Consider the following 25,645-nt stretch of genomic DNA (forward strand, 5'->3'; position numbering starts at 1 on the left):
AACAACCATTTGATCAATAAATATGAGAGATACCCTCTCAAAAAAAAAATTCTAACTTACTTCCACATTCTTCTTAACAATTATATAATGATTAGATTGATGTTGCTCTTGTAGTAACTAGTTGTAAAAGCCTTTCCTAAATAAATTGTATTAATGGCTAGTGTAAAACATTTGTTAAAAAGGACAAAGAACTTTCAGAGCAGTTTCCTTTGAGAAACAATTTGGAATGCTAATATTTTGGAAACCAGGGACCTGCTACCTTGAGATTCTGGATGCCTGTCCCAAAGAGGTACACTTTAGAATAACTGCGCTTCCTTTCTATCACTTCCTACAAGGGCTCAAAGGCTACATCTAAAGCTCTAAGCAAGAGACAGGGCTCTGTAGAGGGCAGATATCAAACTGCAAATTCTACAAGAGTTACAGCATTTAGTGACTTTAAGCCCAAATGTATCTTCTGCCAACAACCAAAACAGCCTGAAGCATTTTCTACAGGTTGTTTACTTGGATGTGTATATACCATTACGAGAGTACACACACATCTCCAAAAATGGATGTGTACATGGGCATTAATTGCAGTGTACTTTGTAACAGCAAATAAATGGAGATAATCTAAATATCCATCAATAGAATGATTAAATTGTGTGACATCCAGACACTGGAAATCCATTTGGCTGTTAGTAAGAATGAGGTAGATTTCTAGGTACCTAGAAAGACAGCTAGAATATACTGCGTAGTAAAGCATGGCAACAATGTTTCCTTGGGGCTACCTTTTGAAAAAGATCATATAGATGCACTTTATTATTCCACTTATCATTCTATATATTATTCTCCCAGACACATTTGTTTATATACGCAGAAGGAACGGAGGGGACAGACCCACCTCTCCTGAGCTCCCTCCCGATCTACAGGCAGCCATGGACCAGCCAGCCCAACAGCTAAAGCCCTGGGCAGTAACCCTGGTGTCCAGGGGCAAAGGCCCAAGTCTCATGTCATCCCTCCCTCCTCTGTCATCCAGTTGGCTTACTGTCCTAGGAAACACCTACCTGCTTTGTCCTCCAGAAAACCATCCCCATACATGCAAACCAGCCAACATCACCACCCGTGCACCTTAACAGGGGTCGTGGAAACGATCGCTTTGTTGTGCCCATCCCACCCCATCCCCAGCGATTTAAAAGCATATAACCTTAACAGGAAGAAGGTGACATTTTCTATCTCATATCAAACGATACAGGTACAAGCACAAGACGAGGCAGCAATAACAGCCCTTTAGAGTACATCACCACTAGATCTTGGTTTCTAAGCACCTTTATTGAGACATAGTTTGTATACCACGAAATTCACCCTTTTTAAGTGTAAGACTCAATGATTTTTTAGTAAATTTAGAGTTATGCAACCACCACCATAATTTAATTTTAGAACATTTCCATGATCCCAAAAAATCCCTGGTGCCCATTTGGGGCCAATCTCCTTTTCTACCTCTAGCCCCAGGCAACCAATAATCTGTATCTGTCTTTACAGACTTGCATTTTCTAGATATTTCATGTAAATCGAATTATACAATAGTCAAAGCTGAATTCTGAACTCTTTTATAAGGATAGGCAGTAAGAAGAATGGACTCTGGGGCTAAACTAAGTCCAAATCCCTACTCTGCCGCTTACTAGCTGTGTGACTCGCCACGTTATTTGGCTTATCTGTGTCTCAGTCCCCTCACCAGTAAAATGGGGACAATAAACTGTACTTACCTCAGGGTTGTGAAATTTAATTAACATATGCCCAGCCCATACTGAGCACTACATGAATGCTGCCATTATCTTACATATAATACTTCATGTGACTCCCAAAATTCCCGTGGAAGGAAGCAGAACAGATATGAGTTCAATTTACATGTGGGAATTGGGAGCCATAAATATGGCTAATAAGTGGCAATGCTCAAATTAAAACCCAATACATGAGGCCATATCTGTAACACTTTCAAAGTTAACCTCAATCTGTATCTTGGGTCCAACCTATTCCGTTGTTTGTCCAAGGATGTTGCCGTTATCCTGGAGATGACACACTTCTCTACTTACCGAAGCTGGGACTGTAGCTTTCCTGCTTTGTTTATGAAATCTTCCCAAACTGGATAGCTCCCCTACAACAAAACAAAGTCATCAATCAGTAAGTCACGCTGTGCTAGAAACCTGATCAAGACAATAAGAGAACACCCAATTCCAATTATATGGGGAACAATCGGTGTGCACACTCTTCCTTTTCAGTCTATGGTATGTTGCCCAGATTAAATAGAAATGTATTGAATCAGGAATGTGTTTAGAATGCACTCAGTCCCTGTAATCTTGTAAATACTACAGACTCTGACTAGAACAAGTTTGACAGAATCTAACATGCACTGTTGTACCACTTTTTGCATCAACAGATGGTGGGTCCAAATTCTAGATGTGCACAACATTTAAGGCTCTACCCTGAACCACCTGATCATGGCTGTGGCTGTTCTTACCCTTACCCCAAAGGGCAGAGTGTTTGGGACGGCTCCCCAGGACAGATGGCTATCAGGAAGCATTATTCGACTTAGCAGAATCTCAAGGTTGGGAAGTTACCTAAATAAAGACACTCAGCTGATGGCTTGAATGCAGCATCTACAAACAACATGACAATAGATGGTTCCCTAGCACACTTCAGCGAACAGGAAACGTATCACCCTCCCATGGCAGGCTACATCTGTCACCCTGTTCTATATATCCATGCAGCCATAGAACTCTTTTCAAGAAACCAAGGATGACTAGCATGTTCATCCACAGCTTTCCTTCTTTCGCTCCCCAGATCCAACCCATTTCTACCTGGGATCCTGTTTCACAACCCACTGTGTCCCCGGACACTCCACCATGTCTCTCTACTCTTCTCCTAAAGACACAAACTCAAAACTGCAGGTGCACTTCTGACTGGGGCAACCACAGTGCGTCTGACACCCCCACACATGCACATCAAGTTTACATTTAGGTCAAGCAGCCAAGCAACCAAATGGCAATGTAAAACAAACCCAGAAAGGGGGAAACCATGGCAACAGAAGTGCTGTTTGGCACAGAGCATGTCAATACAGAAGTAAGACTAAACACCTGGTGGGCGATGGTTGCAGGACTGTAAGTGGTATGCTGCTGACATGGTAAAAACACATGCCACCTCCGGATCTTTCTGTTGAGGAAGGAGAAACGACAGTGAAGTGAGCCATCTCATCTTTCATTATAGAAGCCCAAGCAAAATGGTCTAAAACTGCACCTGAGTTAAAATGATTTCATCTTCCTAATGGTTTTAAGGTGGTTTTTTTTCATTTTTTTTATTTTCTTACCCTCCTCAACCTTGCCACTCTGGACATTTTGGGCTAGATCATTCTTCTCTGTGAGGGACTGTCCTGCATACTGTAGGATGATCAGCCAACCTCTATTCACAGGAAGCCAGTAACATTCAGAGGTGCCACTGTTGTGACAGCCACAAACGTCCCCACCCCCAGGTAAAGATCACTGCTTTGGAGGCCTTTGGAGACACTGTTTTAAGATCTTTTCAGTAAAGAAACAATTATCTGAACTTCAACAATTTCTTCAGTACTACTTCACCTTCAATTGTATTAAATGAAAAGTAAAAATTAAATACATTTTATTTTGTAAATATGTTATCAAAGGGCCTATTTCTTCATTTCTCTAGCTATCAAGTCTGTGTGAAAATATGCATAGCAGTATCTGGAAAACTGTCTACTGAATATTAAAATGTGCTACTGGAGCTAAGACTTGGACCAATGTGTTGCTTTGTTGTTTGTACTTTCCTCTATGGCCATAGTTTTCTGTGTGTGCTGTGGGTTGTTTGTTTTTTTTTTAAATAAAGGCCATGAATCATTTTTATGAAAACAATAAAGTCACTGCATAAAAAAAAATTAAGATCAAATTAGAGGTTCTGAAACAACAGGACCATGAATTTACAATCCATCCAAACACTAAAGTCCATCCAAACACTAGACCACACCCATCCATTCTGCATTTGAGACCTGCTTGGCCCAACTGCAGTCTAGAGACTGATTCCCCGTAGCAGCACTTTGCTCCCACAAGACACTAAGCTGCACCCAGTGAGGGATCCTGTCTGACTGGCTCCTGCCAGACATCCTTTGACAGCTACACCTTAGCTACTGACACTTAGGTACAGGTCTTGTCACCATACAGCTAAGTCACATGGCCTCCATCCCATCTTTGTGCCCTGGGGGATTTCTTCAACCCAAGAGCATAACCTTAGGTTGCATGAAACCTTACAACAGCTCAGGCCACTCTTCTAGGCTCATCAAGACATTGTAGGGAATCCCAATCACAAGACCTACAGTATCTACCATTTTCTTATCAAGGCCAAGCATGAGCACCCCCTTCCACTTCTCCATCCAAATACTTAGAGAGGTAAAGGGGCTGAGAACAGAGTCTTCCAGCTGGCCACAAGATGTCTCTGACTAGACAGACATTGGCTGGCATCGTTAGGAGTACAAGAGCTCCACCAACTTCTCTTTCTGATCTGCAAAATAGCATGAGAAGCTTTTTGAAAAGCCTGAGGACGTTCAGACACACTGACCACCAACTTGCAGCATCTCTCATCTGCACAGAAAAGGATAGGAGAGCTTGGTCCTCCCTGCCACCCAGGGAGCCCCTGGAGAAGGACACTAAGATGATCTATGATATTTCTTAAGAAAAAGGTAATGCACATTTATTGAGAACATGCCAGAATGGTGGCAGTACTGCCAGTACTATTGAAGGAAGTCACTTTACCTCTCAGGGCCTATTGCTTATAATGATCAGTAATAAAAACAGATAATCCCATCACCATTGCTGAACACTGACATCACTGAACATTGGAGGAATGTAAAGGAGGAATAAGGAACAAAAGCAGGAGTCCAGTGCCCTGGCTGAATCGTAGCTCTCCTGTTTGCAATGTGACATTGGACGAATCATTTGACCTCTGCATGGGGATAGGTCACTACCTCATAGGGTCGGTGTGAGGATTAAACAAGGTCAGACATAATGTGCTGAGTGCAGGGCCTCATTAAGTGTCCAATAAACATTTGATAGAATTGATCCAAGTGTGTGCAGCTCCCAGTAATCTCACCTATGCAGTTGGCAGAGAGGTTACCATCCACCCAGGCTGGAATCTCTCATTCTTAGTCTCGAGTACAGAACCAACTGTGTACAGATGCACTGTGCATCTCGCTATTAGTTAGCCAGTTACCCAGACAGCTGGGTGTGCAGTGTCACACACGGCCCCCGACGCTCCCAAGTAAATGGCAGGCAGCGCACTCCAACCCCGGACAAATGCGCCCGGAAGCAACCACGGCTCAAGCCACTCTACAAAAACTACTTATCCGCCTCCCCACTTGGAACCTCATTTCAGTCTTTACCAAATTAACAAAAGGAGGGTCCCCTCTCCAGTCAAGGGGTACAGCACACAGCTCTCCACTTATGCACAGCCACTCAGCCGGAAGGAGCCTGCCAAAAGCAGCCCTCTCCTGATTAATGGTATTTGACAGTTTATCAAAGGCGTGTCAGGCCCACCTGTTTTAGGCAATATATAATTTAATGGATTCTTTTAAAAAATGAACTTCTAAGAACAGAAGATGAAAACCTCCTTGCTAAAATTTTTTAAGTGAGTAAATGTCATTAAAATTTAAAGACAAGGTAGTGTTGGGTTGTTCCAGATTTTTTTCCTAGTTTCTTTCAAAGAAAAAAGTTTCTACCCACCTGAAAAGTCATTTTACTACAGAAACTCAAAAGCTTGGAGGAAGAGGGAAAGGAGGGAGAAGGCACTTGTAGAAAGATTAAAAGGTAACAGAAAAACCCTGGGTTTTCCTGACTGTTAGGCTTAGCAAGGAGAGCACACTCAGATTTCAAAGGAAACTGCTGACCAAGATGCCACCTTATGCTCTGAAAACCCTTTCAGAAAACAATTCCAATAGAATCCATTATTTTTTAATCTCACCACCCACCAAGAAGTCCCAGAAAGGTCTCTCCTGAGGCTCCCTGTCTGGATGGGCTCTGGTCACCTTTGAGAAAATCCCTAAGAATGCAGCCCAGAGCCCTGGCACAGGCCCAACGCAGACCCCACTGTGGACCTCACCAGAGAACACACGAAGGTTTTACAACTTTTCAGACAGGCCAAAGCCAAAGGAAATAAGATTCCCGCCAAGCACCCAGGTTCTGCCAAGTGCACCCCTCACCTGCCACCCACCATGGCTGTTCTAACTTGCAGGCAGATTCAACAATCTTGAGAACTCATACTCAGCTACTGCCACCCAGCTCAAACGTCACTTCTTCCAGAGCATTCTCTAATGCTTTCAAATCAACTGCTACCCTCACCTCATGCAATTGACTATGAACCCAAGTCTCCCCTACTAAACGATGGGTTCCAGGACAGAAGAAAGGGAGACAGGCAGGAAGATCATTTCCAGTAACAGGAACAAAGACAGGGAAGTAGAGTGCACACACGTGAGCTCTCTGCAAGGAATGCTGGCGGGTGCATTTACGCTGGGGAGATGCAGGAGACGGGCTGGCAGGCAAGGTGACCATGAGCAGCCTTCAAAGGCAAGGTCCAGAGTCCGACCACAAAAGGGACAACAGAGGAAGATGGGGGCAGCCTTCATTCAGATAGACAGTGACTTAAGTCTCAAACCAGTCAGGTGACAAGAGAACCTGGCTAACAAGTCACATACCACACAGCAGCCTGGTCCCTTGAGGAGGGGGGAGGAGAACGAAGTCATTTTCCTACTTCTGAGAAAAAAAAGACTCATCTAATCTACATCAATTCCCCAAAAGCCCAGTAGTCACATAGACAAATATGTGAGTCAGCTTCCCCTCCCCACCCTCAAGGCTGAGCTCTGGGAACCACACCTGGGTCCCTCTTCTCCTTCCTCCACTTTCTCTGCAGCCAGGAGGCAGGCAGGCCACTTGCCAAGGGCCGGCAGCAGGACTCAGCCCCTGGCCTATCTTGCTCAGGGTTCTGTTTTGCTTTATTTTGTTCTGTGTCACACAGAGGTCCAGGATGGCCCCACACAGGGAGAAAAACTGTAACCCATCAACACGGCTGGATAACGGTGCCCCATAAATAATGCAGCAACTGCCTCTCCCAGCCCAGCCCCCTGGGACAGCGGAACTTCAGGGACAGGGGAGGGAATCAGACACCCATGCTGCCACACCGGGAACCCGGATTGCAGGGAGCTGTGGTCAGAGAAGGGGCAATTTGAGAGGAGCCAAAGAACTAAAGACGACACTCATGAGGAAGAGGAACTTGGCCTAGCTGAGAATAAAATAGGGGTCAGTGGGGGACAGGCCTCAGGGAGCTGGGTTCTAGCTCACAGGCCCCTGTCCTGCCCAAAGGTACCAGACAGCGGCTGGCTCACCAGTGGTGAGGACTGATGAGAACCCAGGTCTTGGTTGAGCGACTGGACAGGTAAGATCCCGAGCCCCTTTTACCTTGGCCAGCATCACTGTCACCATCATCACTGAGCATATTTTTCTAAACAGTTGCTCAGTGCCAAGTATATGTATCGGCATTTCTCTACCTTACATATCCATCCCCTGGGGATCTTGCAAAAATGCAGGTCTGACTCCTTCGGTTGCAGGTGGAGCCTGGATGCCACACACCTAATCTGAGTGATGCTGAGGCTGCTGGTCCACAGCAGCAGGCAGATGCTATTATCTCACAGCTGAGGACCACAGAGGTTGCACGATGCTGCATCAGTAGTGCTCTAGGCTGAAATTTGATCCCAGACCAGCCAGGCTTTGTGGCCCAAGGGCTACCCTGATTCTGCGAAGTACAAGCAGCAAGATGAACAGACCCAGCCGCCTGGCCCAGCGTCAGGGCTGCAGAAAGCTGTTCAGAGGGCAGACTGGGTCCTGCTTTATACTTGGGTCCTGTCGGAGCCCAAGTAGAGTGGAGTGCAAGGGCCCTCCCCCACCCCACCCCGCAGCATACAACCCTCATTACAAATGCTAAATGCCCCAGGGTTGCTGTAATGTCAACCTAGAAATGGTCGGGATCCTCAACCACGTGGAAAAGAAAACATGAAACACAATAGAAAAGCCCTTTGTGCAGAAAAGGTCTGATAGAAATGCACTAGGTATGTTCCCAGTTGCTGTCATTAGTAGTTATGATTATGGGTAATTTTATCACATCTTCAGGTTTACTGTGGACACTAGAATTGATCTGCTTCTGCCAGGACATTGGAGAGCCTGTCTGCAGCATCTCTACAGTCGGTTGCTCCCACCATGTCCCTCCCAAAGCTGTAGGAACCTCATGAGGGTAAGCAGGAGAAGAGCCCATACCCCTAGGTGAGCCTAGACATCAGAGAAATGAAAAGCAGAGCTTCAAGGGGAAGCTACTGACCTACACAGGAATGTGTCTGGACTGCTTGCTTCTTCAAGCATCAAGCAGGAATCTGAGGATTCTAGAAGACATGTGCAGGATGAAGGACAGAGCCTGTGAATGTCTGTCACAGCTCCGTCCCAAAAACCACCCTTCCTCATCCCATACTGCAAGATGAAGCGCTCCCAAGATCCTTAGATGAAAGGCACTGTGTAAGCCCATCCATCATAAAAACCATTCCTGAGCTTTTATTCCCTGATTGGGGCTTGCCTAATCCACTAATTATCCCTGCCCATCAAGTGCATGACAGCCTTAGGGATAATCAATGGTTGCTTCCATGCACGCCCACCCTCACCCACTTGCCCAAGCTCACCAGCAATGAATATGCTTATCAAAAGGAAGATTGCACCACAAAGGATGCTCCCTTTCCTCTCCCCCTCCCTCTATCCTCCTCCAGCGAACTGCTCCATCTGTAACACCCTCATTAAGAAAAGGACATCAAGCTGCTTCTTCCTCCTGTGCTACCAGGGTCCATGCCCAGAAAGTCTGTTTTTTTGACATATGGGTAGGTCTCCACTTGAAATAAAAAAAGAACCAAACAAATATGTCAACTATATCTTCAAATTAATATTGTTTTTTTTTTTTTAAGTTTTCTACCAAGAATAATTTCTTTGTCTATACTGAGCCTCTGGCTACATGGACTTATGCAGATTTAAATTAATTGCAATTATATGAAATTAAAAATTCATTTCCTCACTTAAGTGCTCAATAGCCACACCTGGCCAGTGGCTACAGTAATGGACAGTGCAGAGAGAGAATATCTCCAACATCGCAGAAGGGTCAAAGGGACAGCGTCATCCATCATGTGACAAAGTCACTCCAGGCCTCCTTGGGACGTTCTACAACTGCAACTAGATGTCTCGTTCTAGTTTTTCACTTTTACAAAATTGGCGTGTTGATCCTGTCCTACATTGTTTTGAAAATGAAATCCCTCCTCTCTCCTCTTTCATTCCCCAAATTCATCTGCCACCCCCCATTTTTATTGCCCTATTTCCTTTATTGTTTCAGAGAGTGATCGAGGAGTCCAAATCTATTTCCCAGTCACTATTAAGAACACCCTCCCACACTGGCATAGTACCTCAGGGAGTACAACAGGCTTTGACAACAACTCCAGGAGGGCAGTTGGCAGAACCGGCATTTAACACTTTCCTTTTTCCACAGGAAAGCAGGGCAGAGAAGGGTTAAGGAATTTGCCTCCGGTCAGGGAAGAGTCTGACCTCACACCCAGTTTATTTCATCAACTACTCCAAAATTTGTCCTTTTTTTTTTTTATTTAATTGTTCCACGTGTTTATCTAAAACTTACTGCTTCTCCACAACTGGAAACTTGGGAACTCAGTATCTCAACACCTAACTCAGGGGCGGGCTGCTCTTACCCAAGTGCCAGTAAGAAATGTTTGTGTACATTTAAGCCTCCCCTGAAAAGTAAATATGTACCTACCCCCTCTAGCCTTTGTCCCACTATATAGAGTCCAAGGCTTCGGTCCCATTTGTTTATCCCTGAATAGAAATGTCCACATGAGATAATGAACCTAAGCAAAATACTTGGTGCCCTGCATACGCTATGAGAGTGTTAATGAAGTAGTGTTACCGTTACTTCACATCTGCACACCCACACCCACCTACTTCTCTCCCGCAAGTGCCCTCTCGGACTTGCCTGCACCCAACTCCAAGACTGCTTCTGCATTTTAGGAGTCAGTTCCCCTTAGGGGTACACTCTCCAACATCCTCAACAGAAGCACTCGCACCCGTGACCCTAACGGGGACCATGTGTGGGCCTGGGCTTGTGCTCTCCTAAATGAGCACCCCTGCATTCATCCTGGACTCACTTTTACATTGTAAACTCGCCCAGACAGGGACAGTGTGATCAACCTGCCAGACCACCCTGGCGAGCAATGGCCTCACCACACTGCACACTTCATGCTCTGCCACCTTCCGCCAACAGTGCCTCCTCCACGACGCCCCAATCCCACCCCGGGCTGCTAGGAGACACCCAGGCAGGCATCACCAAAAAGGAAGATAACTGAGCTTGTCATTCCTATAGTCACTACTCTATCCTTAGTGTCTTTCCACTGAGTGTCCTTCTTGCCTGGAGTGGAGACCCCAACAGGCTACCATATTCCAGAGTCTGAAAAGACCAGTGTGGTCTAGTGGTTAAGAGCATGGCTCTCGACTCAGAACTGCCCAACTTCAGATCTACCCACCACATAAGCTAAGTTAGTCACCCAGTGCTGGCCTGTCTTCATCTGTAAATGATGCCGTGGTAGTTCCCACCTCAGAGGAGGGTGAGGAGAGTTAAGTGAAATAATACAAGTGCTTAGAAGGATGACTAGCACTTAGAAGTCAATAAAAGCTGGCAACTGCTGTTTTAAAGAGTTAACATACAATGCCGGCCACCCTCAGACATTTAATGAGCACCTACTATGCACTGGCATCCCACAGGCATAGGCCACATGGAGATGAGGAGCCCCAGTGTTGGACTCTGGCTAACAAGAACACTAATGTGTAAGCCACCAATCCCAAAGCCTTTGAAGGGAACCACACTTCAAACATAAAGTACTAGGAAGTGGGGTTGGTGCAGGCTTCCAGAGGAGCATGATGCCTCACCTCTGTCCTAAAAGATAAATGAGAATTTTCCTGGCAATAAGAAAGGAAAGAAGGAACAGAGGAAGCACTCCCCACAAACAAAACAGAATTAGCAAAGGAAAGGAAGTATAGAAGACCATGCTGCGTTTAGGTACAGGAGTCCTTCTGTTCTCCTGGAACACATTCATTGCAGGAGTAATCTACAACGGGGGTGCGGGGAGCAGGGAGATCCTACTCACTTCATGATCTGCAGAGGAGGGGCCTGATGGCTCAGGGTGGTCCCAGAGCCACCCCCACTTCTACCAATTCATGGTATAGCCCCTGCACCACCTAGCAGAGACCCACCAGGAAATGTCTGCTCACATTACACATGCCTGAGCCCCACCCCAGATCTACACAAGCAAATCTCTGGGGATGGGGTGAGGCATCTGCATTTAACACACTCCCAGGGGACACTCAATCTCTGCTTGGTAAAATCACATACAGCAAGATTTGAGGATCACCACACTAGACCAATGCCCTGTCCCTCTGACACTGTGGACACTGTGGCCTGATGTTCAAGTGTAGCTCCTTTAGAAGTAATCTCTGGTGATGAGCGCTCACATGCTGGCATGTGAACTGATACATGCTTTCTGAAAGGCAGTGGGATTCAAATGCCATAAGTATGTATCTTTCACTCAGGATAAATCCATCAGGGGAAACCATCAGTGTAAATCATGGTCTAGCTACAAGGATATATTCGTTGCAGTGTTGCTTATAATTAGTGAAAACTGGACACAGCCTAAACACGAATCATTATGGAACTAGCTCCCCACCTCAGGGCCTTTGCACATGCTCTTCCCTTGCCTGGAACAATCTTCCTCTGAAATCCACACACTTCATAAGCTGTTGCTAAAATGTCACCTTTCTGTGAGGCCTTCCCTAAATGCCCTACTTAAAAACAGCAGTACTGCCCCTGATTTTTCCCCTTTGCACATGAACCTTCTCATATACAAGAGACTGACTTACTGAGTTTGGCCCCACCCCATTAGAATGTAAGTTCCAGGAGGGCAGAGATTTGTGTCCATTTAATTTACTGCTGTATCCCAAGCACTTAAAACGGAGCCTGGCATACAGATCCTCAAATATTTGTCAACTAAATGAATGACCCATAGATGCACAGAACAAAGGAACACCACACAACCATTAAAACGGACCTGGCTTATAATTACACGCACAGAAAGGCAGCATGAGTGAAATGCTAAGTGAAAAGAAACTTCTGGTATAGCATAGATGACATGAACCTTTGTCTAAAATGTGTGTACACAACCCATTGTGTAATCAAGGGGTTACGGGCGACTTATTTTTTATTTCACCCAGGTTTCTTAGTTTTCCTTCCATTAACTTTGTATTACTTGCATAATCTTTAAGAATCCCTTGTGAGATGCTCTGAAAACATTTGCTCATTTTTTTTTTTTTTAGTAAAAAGCTTTGTCCTCAGCAACTTAATTAGGGTGCCCCTAATTAAGATCAGCACAACATCAAAGAGGCCAGGTTCCAAGGGACTCCTCTCCAGGTCTACTTCTGGCTGCAAGGCGGTCTCAGTCCCTCCAGCACCAGCTTGCGGCGCCTGGAGCCTCCAAGTGCTCAGAAGCCAAAGACTTGGCCACCAGCTAGATACTCCTGGCTCTGCTCCCCTCTACTTGCTTCCTATTGGGGTGCCTCATCCAATTATCCAGGCCGAGATCACATCCTGCTGGAGAGCTGGCTTTGAAGGTTCAGTAAACAATCACTTCAAAACAAAGGGTGACCATTAAACCAAACTCAAAGACTTCCTTAATGGCTGGTGCTCAGCTGCAGGAGACAAGACCTGCTCAAGCAAGCCAGGCCTCCCATATGAAATTGAGGTCTCCCTGGAAACTAATCTCAAAGCATTTCCAGCCTCTTACTACTCCCCCTCCTTTCTGTTTTGCATTAGTCATGTGGAGTGCAGAGCCATTTACTGGGGGACCCTGACAGAGGGGGTTTCTCCAGAAAAAACAAAGTGTCTTGTGGTTGTCACCTTGGACAGCTGAGTCAGAGCCTTAGGTCTTACCCCCTGCCTGCTCTCCACATAGACTTCCCTCTGCTAACAAATTAGAAGCACCCACCAGGTGAGTCAAGTGTCTGATAATTTCCTGTGGTTGGCTGAGTCAAACTCCTCTTCAACAGACAGGCCCCTGAGTTTCTTGAAACAGCTCAAAGAGCCTAGATTTTTATGCTTTATCTGGTTCACACTCAGTCCTTAAGGTATAGACAGAACAATCAAAAGAAATCAGTGAAGTACACCCACTGCAGAATCTTAAAAAGAAAATCCTAAAATGCCACAGTAAGAGATAGTCCACCATGGTGGACGAGAGCACAGACTCTGGAGCTGTACTGCTGGGGTTCCAGTCCCAGCTGTACCTCTCAATAGTTGTATGACATGGGCAACTGGCTTAATCTCCCTGCACCTTAGTCTCCCCCTTTGTAAAAAGGGAGTTATAATACTACCTCACTCACTGGCTTGTCGGGAGGATTAAGAGACTATTTGTATAGCATTAGAATAGTGCCTGGTTTTGCCGTATAAATGCTTGTTAAATAGGAGTTAGCTGCCCAGCTTGGGTGCCACCTGTACCAAAAGACCCCCTCGACTCTGTCCTGGCTCCAAATAAGAATCAGAGCACCCCAACCCTAAGACCCCCTCAAAAGCCCTTGGGCAACAGCTATCGTGGCACTGATAAGAGTGATTTCTAATTATTTGTCTGTTTCTCTTCTAGATGAAACAACTTCAGGGCAAGGGATGAGTCTGTCTCGTTCATGGGTATGTCTCCATCACCCAGCAAGGCCTGGCACATGGCAGGCACTCCATCTTCTTTGGAGAGTATGTGTACCATGCTCTATTTATATGCTGAAAGTCGGAATGCATTTCACTCATTTCCACTGCATTATGAAAGAATAGGTTTCTTAGATTTTCTGAAACATCTAAATGCTACTCTCAGCAGGGTACTCTGCTAGAAATTACCAGGGGAGCTCAGATACACAGCATTTTATTTGGCATTTATTTCATGCTAAGACCTTTACATGTACTTTCTCATTTAATCCTCAATGACTTAAAAGGGAAGTATTCTTCCTCCCATTTATATTTTAAAGCCCAAGTGTAACCACTTAAGGTAGAATATAATAAATACTAAGTAGAATGGACACAGAGTGTGAAATATGCCTAAAGGCAGCTGGCTTGGTGGAAAGAGGGGAACCAGATGTGAGGTAACTTTGTGAAAAATAAGATTTCAAGAGGCAACAATGGCAGAGAGGATCCTCCAAGCAGGACAAGCAGCAAGAATAAGGAACACAGGATGTCTTCAAAGAAGCTGGGGAATCCAGGTTGGAGCACTAGGCCAAGTCATAAGGGTCCTTGAAGGCCAAGGCAGGTGGGCCACATTCAGCAGGTGGGCAGAACCCAAACATGGCCAAGTCTTAGGAAAGGACAGGAGCTCAATATGAAGCTGTTGCTATGGGGCAGGCTACACGCAAACAAGGCCACTTTTCTTAGTGGCCACTCCAGATAAAGGGAGACTCAATGTAGGAAAGGATGGCCCTTGCAAAGCAATTCCGCTACACTTACCCTGGTGTAAACATCTCTCAAGGACTTTAAGCATCCAATTAAATGACCTGAGAACCTCAGCCAGGCCCGCTGTCCTGCCTTCCCCATATACACTGTGGGTTTGCAAACAGAGAATACAAATAAGCCCAGTAGAGCCAGATGAGGTTATAATGAACTCAGGAGTAATTTACTTGGCAAGGAAAGAAAAAAAAAAAAAAGAACTCCTCCATGTCCTGCAACTTCACTGTGAACTCTAAATACAACTTGGTAAAGGGTGGGTAGTATTTCCCCTAAGATGTGGAGGAGATCGTTACTACACTGATTTGAAGACTTTGGGATACTTCAGTCCCAAATCTACAAGACAGAATAAGCGCACCTAATTTGAGTGTGTGTATGCCACACAGTGTGTGAAGCCCTTCAAGAGCACTCTCTCCTCTCAGAATGCTCACAGAAATCTAAAGGCTGGGTACTTCCTTAGACCTATTCTGCAGAGGAGGAAAATGAGGCTCAGAGATTAAGGAACTTGCCCACAGGATTTAAAACCAGATCTCTTTGACTCCAAGGTCAGCAGTAAACCCAGAATTTCTACAGGAGGGATTTAGGAGCAATGGCCTAACATTAAATTTACCATCTTGACCATTTCAAGTGTATGGTTCAAATATACTCACACTGTTGTGCAGCCATCTAAAGATGCTTTTACTCAGACTTAGGTAAGGTTGAGAAAACACTTTTGAGGGTGCTGAAATTGTGTATAGCTCAGTGGTTCTCATACTTGGCTACATATTAGAGTTTCCTGGGGGTGCTTTTAAAAACTCTAAAACCCAAGATCTACCCCAGAAGCACTGAATCAGAACCTCTGGGCAACAGGGTCGCTGCATCAGTCTTACAGCTCCCTGGGAATCAATACATCGTTCCTATGACCATGCCTGTTCCACCAAAAGGGGGCACACCTGCCCAGAACCTTCTCCTTTGGCCAGACCCACACCCCGAGTCCCCTGGAGTCCCCTGTCATGTGGGAGGTGACAGGGAAGGGAGTCCCAGGCAAAACCTGCTGTCCCCACTCCAGGACTCAGGAGACCCCCAATGCTCAGCAAGCTAATACTTTTACTGCTGTCCACATTCTTCAAGGGAAAGAATGCAAATAAAAAGACACAGAGCTCAAAAGGCACTCAACTGTTTTCCTTTTTCACCCACTTAAACTAGACAGGTAAAGAAAAACCACTCGGAAAGCATGGCCAAGTATCAGCACAGGAAGGAGTTTTTCTGGCGATACCATCAGCTTCTCCAAACACACTTGTAATGGCTCTACTGACTCAACCCAAACTGGAGGGCTACGGAGACATAATTAAACACAGAAAGCTCTTTTCCAAGAGAGTTCCAGAGCTGGACACAAAAATGAGTTCAAGGTAGGGAGTTCTCTTTGAGGAGTCACTGAACTTCGGGTGAACTTGATTCACATAATTAGGGGTGGTGCTGTCGGGATGGCAGTTGCCCAGCCTGAGGGACCCATAGGCTCCCCGGACTTAGACATGAGGATGAGACAAGGCCAAGGGTGACCAGAGAGGCCTGGTCCAAAGGCTTCTTTCTCTTCTGCACACCCAGGAGAAAGAGAGGAAGGAGAATGCCAGGCTGTGTGTTAAAGATTGGTTGAGTGGGAGGAGGAGGGGAAGAAGCCATGATGTGATGATACAGCATAAATTAAACGACTTCTACGAAAGTGACAGCAAGACGGAAGCTGCCCATCCCACAGCAGTCCTCAGCGCAGCTCAGCTCAAGCTCACGCCTCCAGGCTGGCTCTGGGCTACAGGCACCAACATGAGCCCCGGATTCCTTTGCTGAGCCTCCTCTAAGACTCAGGCAAGTGAAAAAATGCCGTCTTCTAGGAATAAATACACAGCTCCCTGTCTAAAGAGCTCCGGCGCTAGATCAATTGGCCGAGTTCTGAATGCCAGTCTTCCTCGCTCTGGCCTTAGAGACAAGCTATTGACTCCCTCCAAGCCTCAGTTTTCTCATCTGTGAAGGGGTTGATGTGAGGATGACATGAAACCACGCACACCAAGCACTCAGCACAATGCCCGGCACAGAGCAGGTTCTCACCAAGTCCCCTCCTGCCCCCTGTACACCACACGCAATGAACACCTACTATGTACCAGGTGACACACCAAAGCATCTTCAATTCAGAAGGAGCAGAGACAACACAGCCCTGTGCTAAGGCCATCCCTGGGCTAAGAGGTGAGAAACGCTGACAATGGATGGGCTGCTCTGGAATCTATGATGAGTGGGTTTTAGGTTTGCTTTTGGGGGTTGTGTGTGTGCACACACGTAGCATATTCGCAGATGAAACCTTCCACACTCTCCAATTCAAGGGACAATCTCAGCCATCAAATACAAAACGCTTCCTCAATGCTGCACCAATTCATTCACCCCGTTTGTCTCTCTGGTTTGCCATTTTAATAAGGCCATATCAGCAGTACGATCTGCAAACCTGAGTTAACCTGCTTAAGGCATCAGTCAGTTCCCTTTAAGGAGCCCCAGATACTTGTCTGATGTCCTAGATGGCTAAATCTGTCCTTTGGCTCTTTTTTGGTTCAGGGAGAGGTATTTGTTTTGTAGAGGTGTGGGTTTAGGGGAAAGTGTCCTGAAGGCAGTTCCGAGAAGTAATGGCAAACTCGAACTGATCTCATTTTTTCCATACCCGATTTGAACATCTCAATGGTCTTGACTACAGAAGGACTTTTGCCAGCTCTGACCCATCCCTGGGAAGATGGAAAAAGCCTAGATGAAAATTCTAGATAAAGCATCTAACAGATCAATAGTTTCAACCTTTTCACCCTCCAAGCATTTTAAGCTTGAAGGAGCTAGCCAAATTGGTAGATGCCATTTTAGCTTTTTACTATTTCCTACCCTCAAGATGGAAAAGAAGACTTCAAAGGCCAAGAGGTCAGCAGCTGAGAAGTCAGAGTATGCATGGGACATACTCACACCAAAAAACTGTCCACCGTTGCTCTGACATTCAGATTTAACTGGGAATTCTGCATCTTTGCTTGCTAAAATAGCATCAAGCTCACTATTTGCAATGTTGCTAATGCTCAATTAATACTACAGAATTACAAGTACATGCTACTTTCATACCTAAGACTTGAGTGATAGTTGAGCCAGGCAAAATTCAAACTCAGCTCATCCCCCTCAGCAAACCGTGACCTTCTCCCTCCCTTTGGGACATTACTAACTGCAGAATTTCAAAACAAAGGTTCACAGAATCAAGTTCCAAACAATTTGGTTAAATATGATGTGTAAGTGATTTCCCACAGAAACACTTATGCCAAGACCAAAAAAACGATTCATTTTTGCCTTTGTCAAACCTAGACAAGATTGGTACCTAAGCAAAACAACCCCAAAAAGACTGATCTCCATAGAAGAGGCCCCAAATTGCTGAACACTCATTCCGGGCAGTTCCCCGCTGCCGACCTGGTGACATCTTCACCTCCTCCTCCCACAGGCCCAAACTGAGGAAGCTGTAATCGTTGGGCAAACACAGCCATTTGCTAAGAGAAAAGCTAACGTGGGGCCCTGTTTGTACTTCACAAGGGCTCTGCTTGTGCGGCCTTTGTGAGTAACCATTTACAGAGGGGCCTGCCTCCCTCGGAGCACCTGACCACTGGCAGAGGCCTTGGCTGCCTTTTCACTATCTTCCAAGAGAAAACATTCTTTTGAAGAGTCAAAGAAGTCCTGCAACGACTGATGCCCTTTCCCAGGCAGGACAACAGCCCTTCTTCTGGGGCCACCACAGGGCATTTACTGCTACCTCCTTATGGCCTCAGAACAATCAGCGCTCTGAGGGCCGACCCTGTGGATGTCTGGCTCCTCGCAGCCCAGCAAGGCCCACATAGCAGGCTCTCAATAAACACCAAGGAAATAACCCTTTGTCCGATAGGAACTCCAGAGCCAAAGCAGCAGGGGAAAAAAGCCAACCCTGAAATCATTATCCAGCGCTGGACCCACTACCCATATTCTTGATCTTATGATAAGTGAGGGAAAATATGACGTGCCTTCGAACCACAAAAAGATTTCCATGAAATTCAAGAAGTCCCTTCAGCCATTCTAATTTTAGGCACAACTTAAGAGAGAGTACTAGTGGCAACAGAGGTGGGGGGCAGTGGAGAGAAAACGAACAAGGCCCCTATATTCTGGCCAGCACAGGTGCCAGTAACAGGACACCCCTGTCTAAAGTGAGATGTGGGGTGGAGAATTCAAGGTGTGGTTAGGTGTTTCTCACCCCCGCCCCTCAAGTCACATTATATAACCCTGGACACACTCTCAACCTAATCCAAAGTTCTGTCTGCATGGAGCCCAATTCAGCTCCTGACATGCTGATTTTTGAGTAACAAGGCTGAGGAAAATACCTGATTTTCACATCCAACTTTTTTTTAAAACTAATTATTAAAAAAAAAGACATCCACTGAGTGAGCTCTGCCCTCAAGTGTGGCCAGAGTTTCCTGTTCTTAAAACTCCCCAAACATCCCTAAATTCTATGCTGGTTCAATTACTTAAATAATGACTTAAAAAAATAAACATCAAATCATTGTGGAACACCTGAAATTGATAGTTAAGTCAATCGTCTCTCAATTATTAAAAAAAGGGATGGCACAAATCTGCAGTATGTAGCCCATCTTTCCCAGAACTTGGATAGAAACTCCAAGAAGATTCCAGAACCGCCACAATGTGGTCAACACTGCCTGAACATCAGAAGTCAGTCAACTGGCCTTCCACACAGTAACTTCCAAGCTTATTACTGTTTCCCTAGACAAACTGGCCATGGGACTGTGCCTCCAGCCTCATGAATCTCATCTCTCCTCTCCTTTGGGGCCAGCTCACACCAGACGACTTGATTTATGTGGATGGGCAGAAAGGCAGCCGCTAAGCGATTTTGCACACCACCATTCATTAGTGACCACCACCACAGTAAGGTGGAAGAAAGGGGAAAAACACAAGGTTTCCTCCCCTCAAGGAATCAATAAGCTATTGAGCAGCTGCTGTTGGACTCCAGTAGAAGAAAAGTGAGGGTTTCTTCCGCACCCTTCCCCCTGAAAAGGACAAAACGCACACCCTGACAGCCGGGGACTTAGCTGGATGAAGGATCACTAGAAGAAAGCGGAAAGAATCCTCTCAAACTTCTCAATGTCTCCAGGTTCTCTAATTTTAGAAGATGGATGGTGCTAGCCTTGGAATTACTCCATTTTCTGTTGTTTTCTTTTTTTTTCCCTCCAAAGAGGAAATTGACTCCCTTCCTGTGCTGCTGTGCATTTTGGAGAATCAAATGCTCACCCAAAAAAGTTTTCCTTAACCTTTCCTCACCCCACTCCAACAACTTCTGAGAAAATAATCTAAAAATGTTCTCAAGATGGCATTCCAAATGGGTTTCCAACTTTTACACTTGTCCTTCAAAACAAACAGAAAGGAGACTAAAGGTACCATAAACCCATCATGGGAGTTCAAAGACAACAGAAAAGAGAATAAACAGATCCTTAGAAAGTCAGCTAATTTCAGAGAGTAAAAACTGACTTTTATTGCTGGCAACTTCATGCATATGCGTACTATATACTGCTTATCCTACATGGCCGAATTTTGAAATACCTTCTTAAAATGTCACTGCCATCTAACCCACGAAGAACTCTTTTAAGAAGAAAATTCTAAGAAAATATTCAGCGACCGTCTTATGCATACATCATCTTGGAAATCAGACACACACAACCTCTTTCCCTCTCTCCTCTCCAGAAGTCTTAAGTTCGAACCACAAAAAGACCCCAAGGCCTGTTGTAGTCTTGCCCTCTGCCTTGCTTTTAAAATCTTCGGCTACTAAAACAAAATCATCAACCTTTAATATAAATGCCTTTCCACAGGATGAACAAACCCTACCAAATTGAACTCAGAGAAAGAACTCAGGGAACCACAAACTATAGATCCAGCATTGACAGGGCACTAAGTAAGTCTTTTGGGGGTGAAAGCATGCCACCTTAGCACCCACAAAACCCCAGGCCACCGAGTGCTGCGGGGCAGCCAAAGGACTGCAGGTGGAAAGCAGGAGGGGACCACCATGTGGCAGGTTACCTTCTGAAGAGATTTGGCTTCGAACCCATAAATAGGAAGAACCCAGCCTGGATGTTAAATTAAGGAACAAAAACTCTAGATGTGAACACTGGGACTGCAGTGGACAGAGCTAGTTCACTGGGTCCCTGTTACTTCTGAGGGACTGGAAACATCCATTTCTGTCCTCCCCAAAACACAAACAGCTTTACCAATCCATTTCAAATCCTTTCCCTGATGATCAGAATACACATATGCCTCAAACCAAATCTTATTTGATTATGAAGCATGTCAGATTTAACAACAAACACCCAAAGGCCAAAGAGGGGACACCAATCTTTGTCTCAAAAGAGCACTTCAGTAATTCAATGTGGATTGGGGGCAAAGGAATGAGAGGGGCTGTCTTTGAGCAGGGAATAATCCATCTAATTCCAAGTGGCTGGATTAGAGGCATTCCTGGGCAATCAGGGTCTGCCCTGAAAATAATGCTACACGAATGTCAATTTCTGACAAAAGGCACAGGGTCTGTAGGAGGATTTCAAAATGGACAAAACCGGACGGAGGCACCTTGGAAAATTCACCCTGGGGAGGTGGCAGTTGGTTCTAAAAAGGGGCAAGCAGCCCGTGACAGCTGAGCATTCCTTCCCAAAGTCCATCTCCGCGGCCGAACCCTTTCCAGACCCTACACTTCAGACAAAAGCTCCTTCAGGCGCCCAGGCAGCGGCTGAAGAGGGGCTGTCCACACCCACTGGCTGCACAGCTTTCCAGACCTGCCCACTCGTTTTGGAAGCTGAGCTTTTAATTAAACACCACCTCCCCGGATCTGCTGAAGCAAACTGGAGCTGGGCTGGAGCCAAAGAGAAGCTCCCTAAATACACATGAAACCACCCCCCCGCCCCCACCACCCCCAACTCCCACCTCCAGCCAGCTCGCGCGGCTGGTTATAGTTCCTTTGGATGAACAACACAGAACCCTGGTCTACTTCTATGCACCAGAAAAATCCACATCCAAGGATCAGGTTATCCCCAGGCCCACCCTTTACCGGGAAAAGCCAGGGTGTTGTTCCCCACCCCCTTCCCCTTCCCACCCCCACACGCCCCCGCGCGCACACCCTCAACACAATCTCCACAGTCCTTCCCAGAGAAAACCTGGAGTGTGTGTGTGTTGGGTGGGTAGGTTGGGGATACAGTAGCTGAGGGGACCCCAATCTTGCCTTCAGGCTGAGGCTCAGACAGGGGAAGGAGAGGCCTCTGCAAGGCTGCTCTGGGAACTTCTGCTTCGTGCCCCCCGGGGAGGACTGAGGGAAGGCATGCACACCCTTTCCAGCTTTGGAACAGCCTAATTAATACCTAATTTGCTCAGATCCCCTCCCCCAGGTGGACCTGAAAGTCCAGGAGAGAGAGAGGGAGGCCTCTCCCAGTCTCCCAAGCCGGGGCGGGGGTGATCCTTCCTGCCGCACGGCAGAGTCCCCAAATCCCTCCCCACCGTCAGGCCAGACGCACCCACCCTATACCCGGGGGAATCAGGTGTCCGCCCAGGCATCCAGCCTCCACAGGTCGCAGACACTCCGTTCAACGACAGACAATGGAAAACTTGGAGCCGGGGCCCTGAGCCCCCAGTGAAACGAAACGGTGCCACCCCCCCTGGGACAATGAGTTGGGGAGAGGGCAGGGGGCATCGGACACTCCCAGATAAACCGCCCGTCCAGGTGACCCTGCAAAGCTCGGAGCGGTACCCTAGGTGAGCAGGTGACACCTGGCCCGAAGCGCTCCCGCAGGTGGCTGGCGCCCACCGCGCAGGCAAGGGCCGGGAGGTTGGCCCGGGGCAGAGGAGAAGCACCGCGGCGAGGTCAGTGCGCGGCGGCCACCGCCGTAGCCGCACCCCCAGCGTCCTACCTTCATGTCGCTGATGATGGTCTGGAAGAGGCCTCCAAGCGCGCTGCATTCCTTCTCAATCACAGCCTCCATTTTCCCAGCGTCGGCAAGGAGCGGACACACACTGGGGGCCGCCTGGGCTGTGAACGGGACCGGGCTCACTCACCCCGGGAGGAAATTCAACCCCGGGCGACCCACCTCCTAGAGGCTCGCAGCCTCTTCCACCAAGAAGACAAAATTACAAGACTGACTCTTCTCTACCCAAAATAATAATTATTATTTTAAAAGCCTCACTGCTCTGCAGGGTGATTCGCCTACATGCAGCGCTCGACTTCTGGCCTTAAAAATACCCGGAGAAAACTGACAATCAAGCCACCGCTGGTGCTCACGACGGAAAAGGCAAAGCCCATCTTGAAGCAGAGAAAACCGCCCGCTGACCCAGGGCCAGCGCCATTTAAAAATGTAGGATTTTCTAAATCAGTAATTTTTTTTGGAAATTAAAAAAATTCGCCGACAGCAGAGCGTGTCTGCTCGCGGTGCCCGAATCTGTCGCTCGCACCTGCGGCCGCCGCCTCCTTTTCACTCCAGCGCGCCCGGGCCCGGCGCTCGCTCTGGCTCGGCTCCCGGGGATGTTCGGAGGGGCGCACGCGCGCTCGTAGCGGAGCGTGAGCCGCGGGGGCGCGGGGAGGGCGCGCGCTCGCGGCAAGGAGAACGGTGCACGCGGACGGGGCGGGGAGTGCGTGCCCGGGAGGCACGGGGCGCCGGCGGCCGAGAGCAGCCTGCGGGCGGTGCGGCAAGGATCCCGCCCCCGCGGAACCTCCTCCTCCCTGGAGCACGCACTGGGCGCTCCTTGCTTCCCGGCCGCGCGTTGAGGCGCGGAGAGGGCGTGTCAGCACGCGGCCAGGAGAGCGTCCACCCCACAATGGCTGCGCGCCTCGGAGGGAAGGAGACCCTGCCGCTCCCCGGGGACTTGCGCAGGGCCCAGCATATAGTGAGCGCTCACGAGGACAGCAAACCACTGTTGGCACCGCAGCCTTCTGGAAAGAGGCCCGTTCATATGAGGATTGCAGAGCCAGTCACGATTGCAAACAGCCAAACATGTAATTACGAGGGTTCGAGGGCGTATCCTGCAGCGGGATGCCGAATTCAATAAAGTTGCAGGATGCTGGGAAAGTGGATTGATTTGCCATCGCAAAATAAATAGCATTAGAACTTGTGTATACTGTTTTTCAATTTGTGGACATTGCCCATGACAGACGATATTTTTCAGGCCCATCGATGGCACTGGGTGTTGGTATAACTGCAGAGAGCTCTGTTGGGAGGGTTCACCTGGAAGGAGAGCGGGTGTGCCCAAGTTGATTTGAGGGCTGATGGTTCATTTTCACAGCTGCACCACGTAACTGCAGTCAGGATCCCTTATTTAGATTAGACTCAAATAGACAAGGATGAGGGGAATCAAATAAGCGGCTTTTAAAAGACCTTGGAACGTAAGCACCTAGCTCTGGGCTGTTCTCGGTGACCTTGAGCTGACCGTTCAAAGCACAAAACAACAGGGGAGAATTAATGGTGGGGAGTGGTGGGGGACACAAAAGAAACCATATGCAAATGCTGTAGACTTGTGTCAGACTCAGTGTTGGAAAAGTTCTGGCTTTGAAAATCATGAATCAGAGCTGCATAACACAGCTGCAGAAGATAATTTTCCCTGGGCCACTCTAACCAACTCTTTATCACAACCCCCTATCTCCATCCGTCTCCCCAAAATCATGAGGAGTGTTACTCCTTGAATTAACTGATTTATTGGGCAAGCCTGCTGGGTCCTGTCCCCAGGGTCATTTGGATGCCTAGGTCTCATCCTCACCAATAACAGTGCTTGACACAGTTTACCCACAATCATTATCATAATTATGATTTTTAATACTACCCATATTATAGTGATTAAGATCACTGCTTATAGAGCCTGATTGCCTGGGTTCAAACTCCAATTTTTAACTTACTAACTATATGGCCTTGGACGGGACTCACTGGGCCTTGGTTTCCTCATCTATAAATGAGGAAAGATTTCATAGGAGTGCCTGACTTTCATCTGCACTAATATATGTAAAGCACTTAAAAGTACTAAAGCATATAGTAAATCACCACTCAATAAAACTTATCAACAGAAGTTGATTCATTGCAGCACTGTTCACAGTAGCCAAGACGTGGGAACAACCTAAATGTCCATGAAAGATGAATGGGTAATGAAAATGTGGAACATACAATAGGATATTATTCTGCCTTAAAAATGAAGGAAATCCTGCAATATGCACCATACGGATAAACCTTGAGGTCATTATGCTAAGTAAAATAAGCCAGTCACAGGACAAATACTGCATGATTCCACTTACATGAAACACTATCTAAAATAGTCAAACTCATAGAATTAAAGAGTAGAGTGGTGATTGCTGGGAGCAGGGGAGTTGCTAATGGATGGGCAGGAAGCCTCAATTATATAAGATGAGTAAGTGCTAGAGATCTGCTGTACTTTTGTGCTTATAATTAACAATGTTGTATTGGGTTCAAACTTTAAAATTTGTTAAGAGGGTAGATATCATGTTAAACGTCTTGCCACAATGAAATAACATTTTAAAAAGTGGAGACTAGGTCAAGATTCATTCTAGCCATGGTTCCACAGTAAACGCTGCAAGCCTATAATGTTGGCATGCTGTCCCACTGACATTGCTGAGGGCCTACTGTGTACAACCTAGGCATTTTACATGTATTGTATCTACTTACCACAGCCTTGAGAAGGGGGTTGCCAAGCTAACCCTCATTTTAATGTGGAAAGTGGCAGAAGAACTCCAACTCTGGTTTTGACTCCCATGCCTGAGGTCTCCCTTCTAACACCCTCAGGCCCTCCTAGAAGGAACCCTGTGCCTTAGCCCAAAAGATAGTTTGTTCAGCTTTCCTGCGACACACCTGAACGTAAATACCCCAAGCCTCCGGCTTTAGCAGTGTTTGGGAAAGCACACTTCCTGCCTCCTTAGCCTTTGGGTCTAAATTGACCTCAGGACTGAGAAGCAGGCCCT

The 25,645-nt window shown here is 46.7% G+C and overlaps 1 protein-coding gene across 4 annotated transcripts in view; it reads right to left on the bottom strand.

Moving 5' to 3' along the window:
* Positions 1-25,645, bottom strand: part of LOC118969742 (uncharacterized) — a 203,064-nt gene that overhangs the window by 37,634 nt on the left and 139,785 nt on the right. For 3 of the 4 annotated variants that reach the window (XM_073230051.1, XM_073230053.1, XM_073230052.1), the window contains 3 exons: positions 22,602-22,720; positions 3,111-3,186; positions 2,070-2,131 (listed from right to left, as the gene is read on the bottom strand). In XM_073230051.1, coding sequence (XP_073086152.1) covers positions 2,070-2,131; positions 3,111-3,186; positions 22,602-22,720 — 257 coding nt within the window. The remainder of the gene's footprint in view (positions 1-2,069; positions 2,132-3,110; positions 3,187-22,601; positions 22,721-25,645) is intronic. The other variant, XM_073230054.1, reaches the window with a different exon arrangement.

The sequence above is a fragment of the Manis javanica genome, chromosome 2 (genome assembly GCF_040802235.1).
Source record: "Manis javanica isolate MJ-LG chromosome 2, MJ_LKY, whole genome shotgun sequence".
NCBI classification, from domain to species: domain Eukaryota; kingdom Metazoa; phylum Chordata; class Mammalia; order Pholidota; family Manidae; genus Manis; species Manis javanica.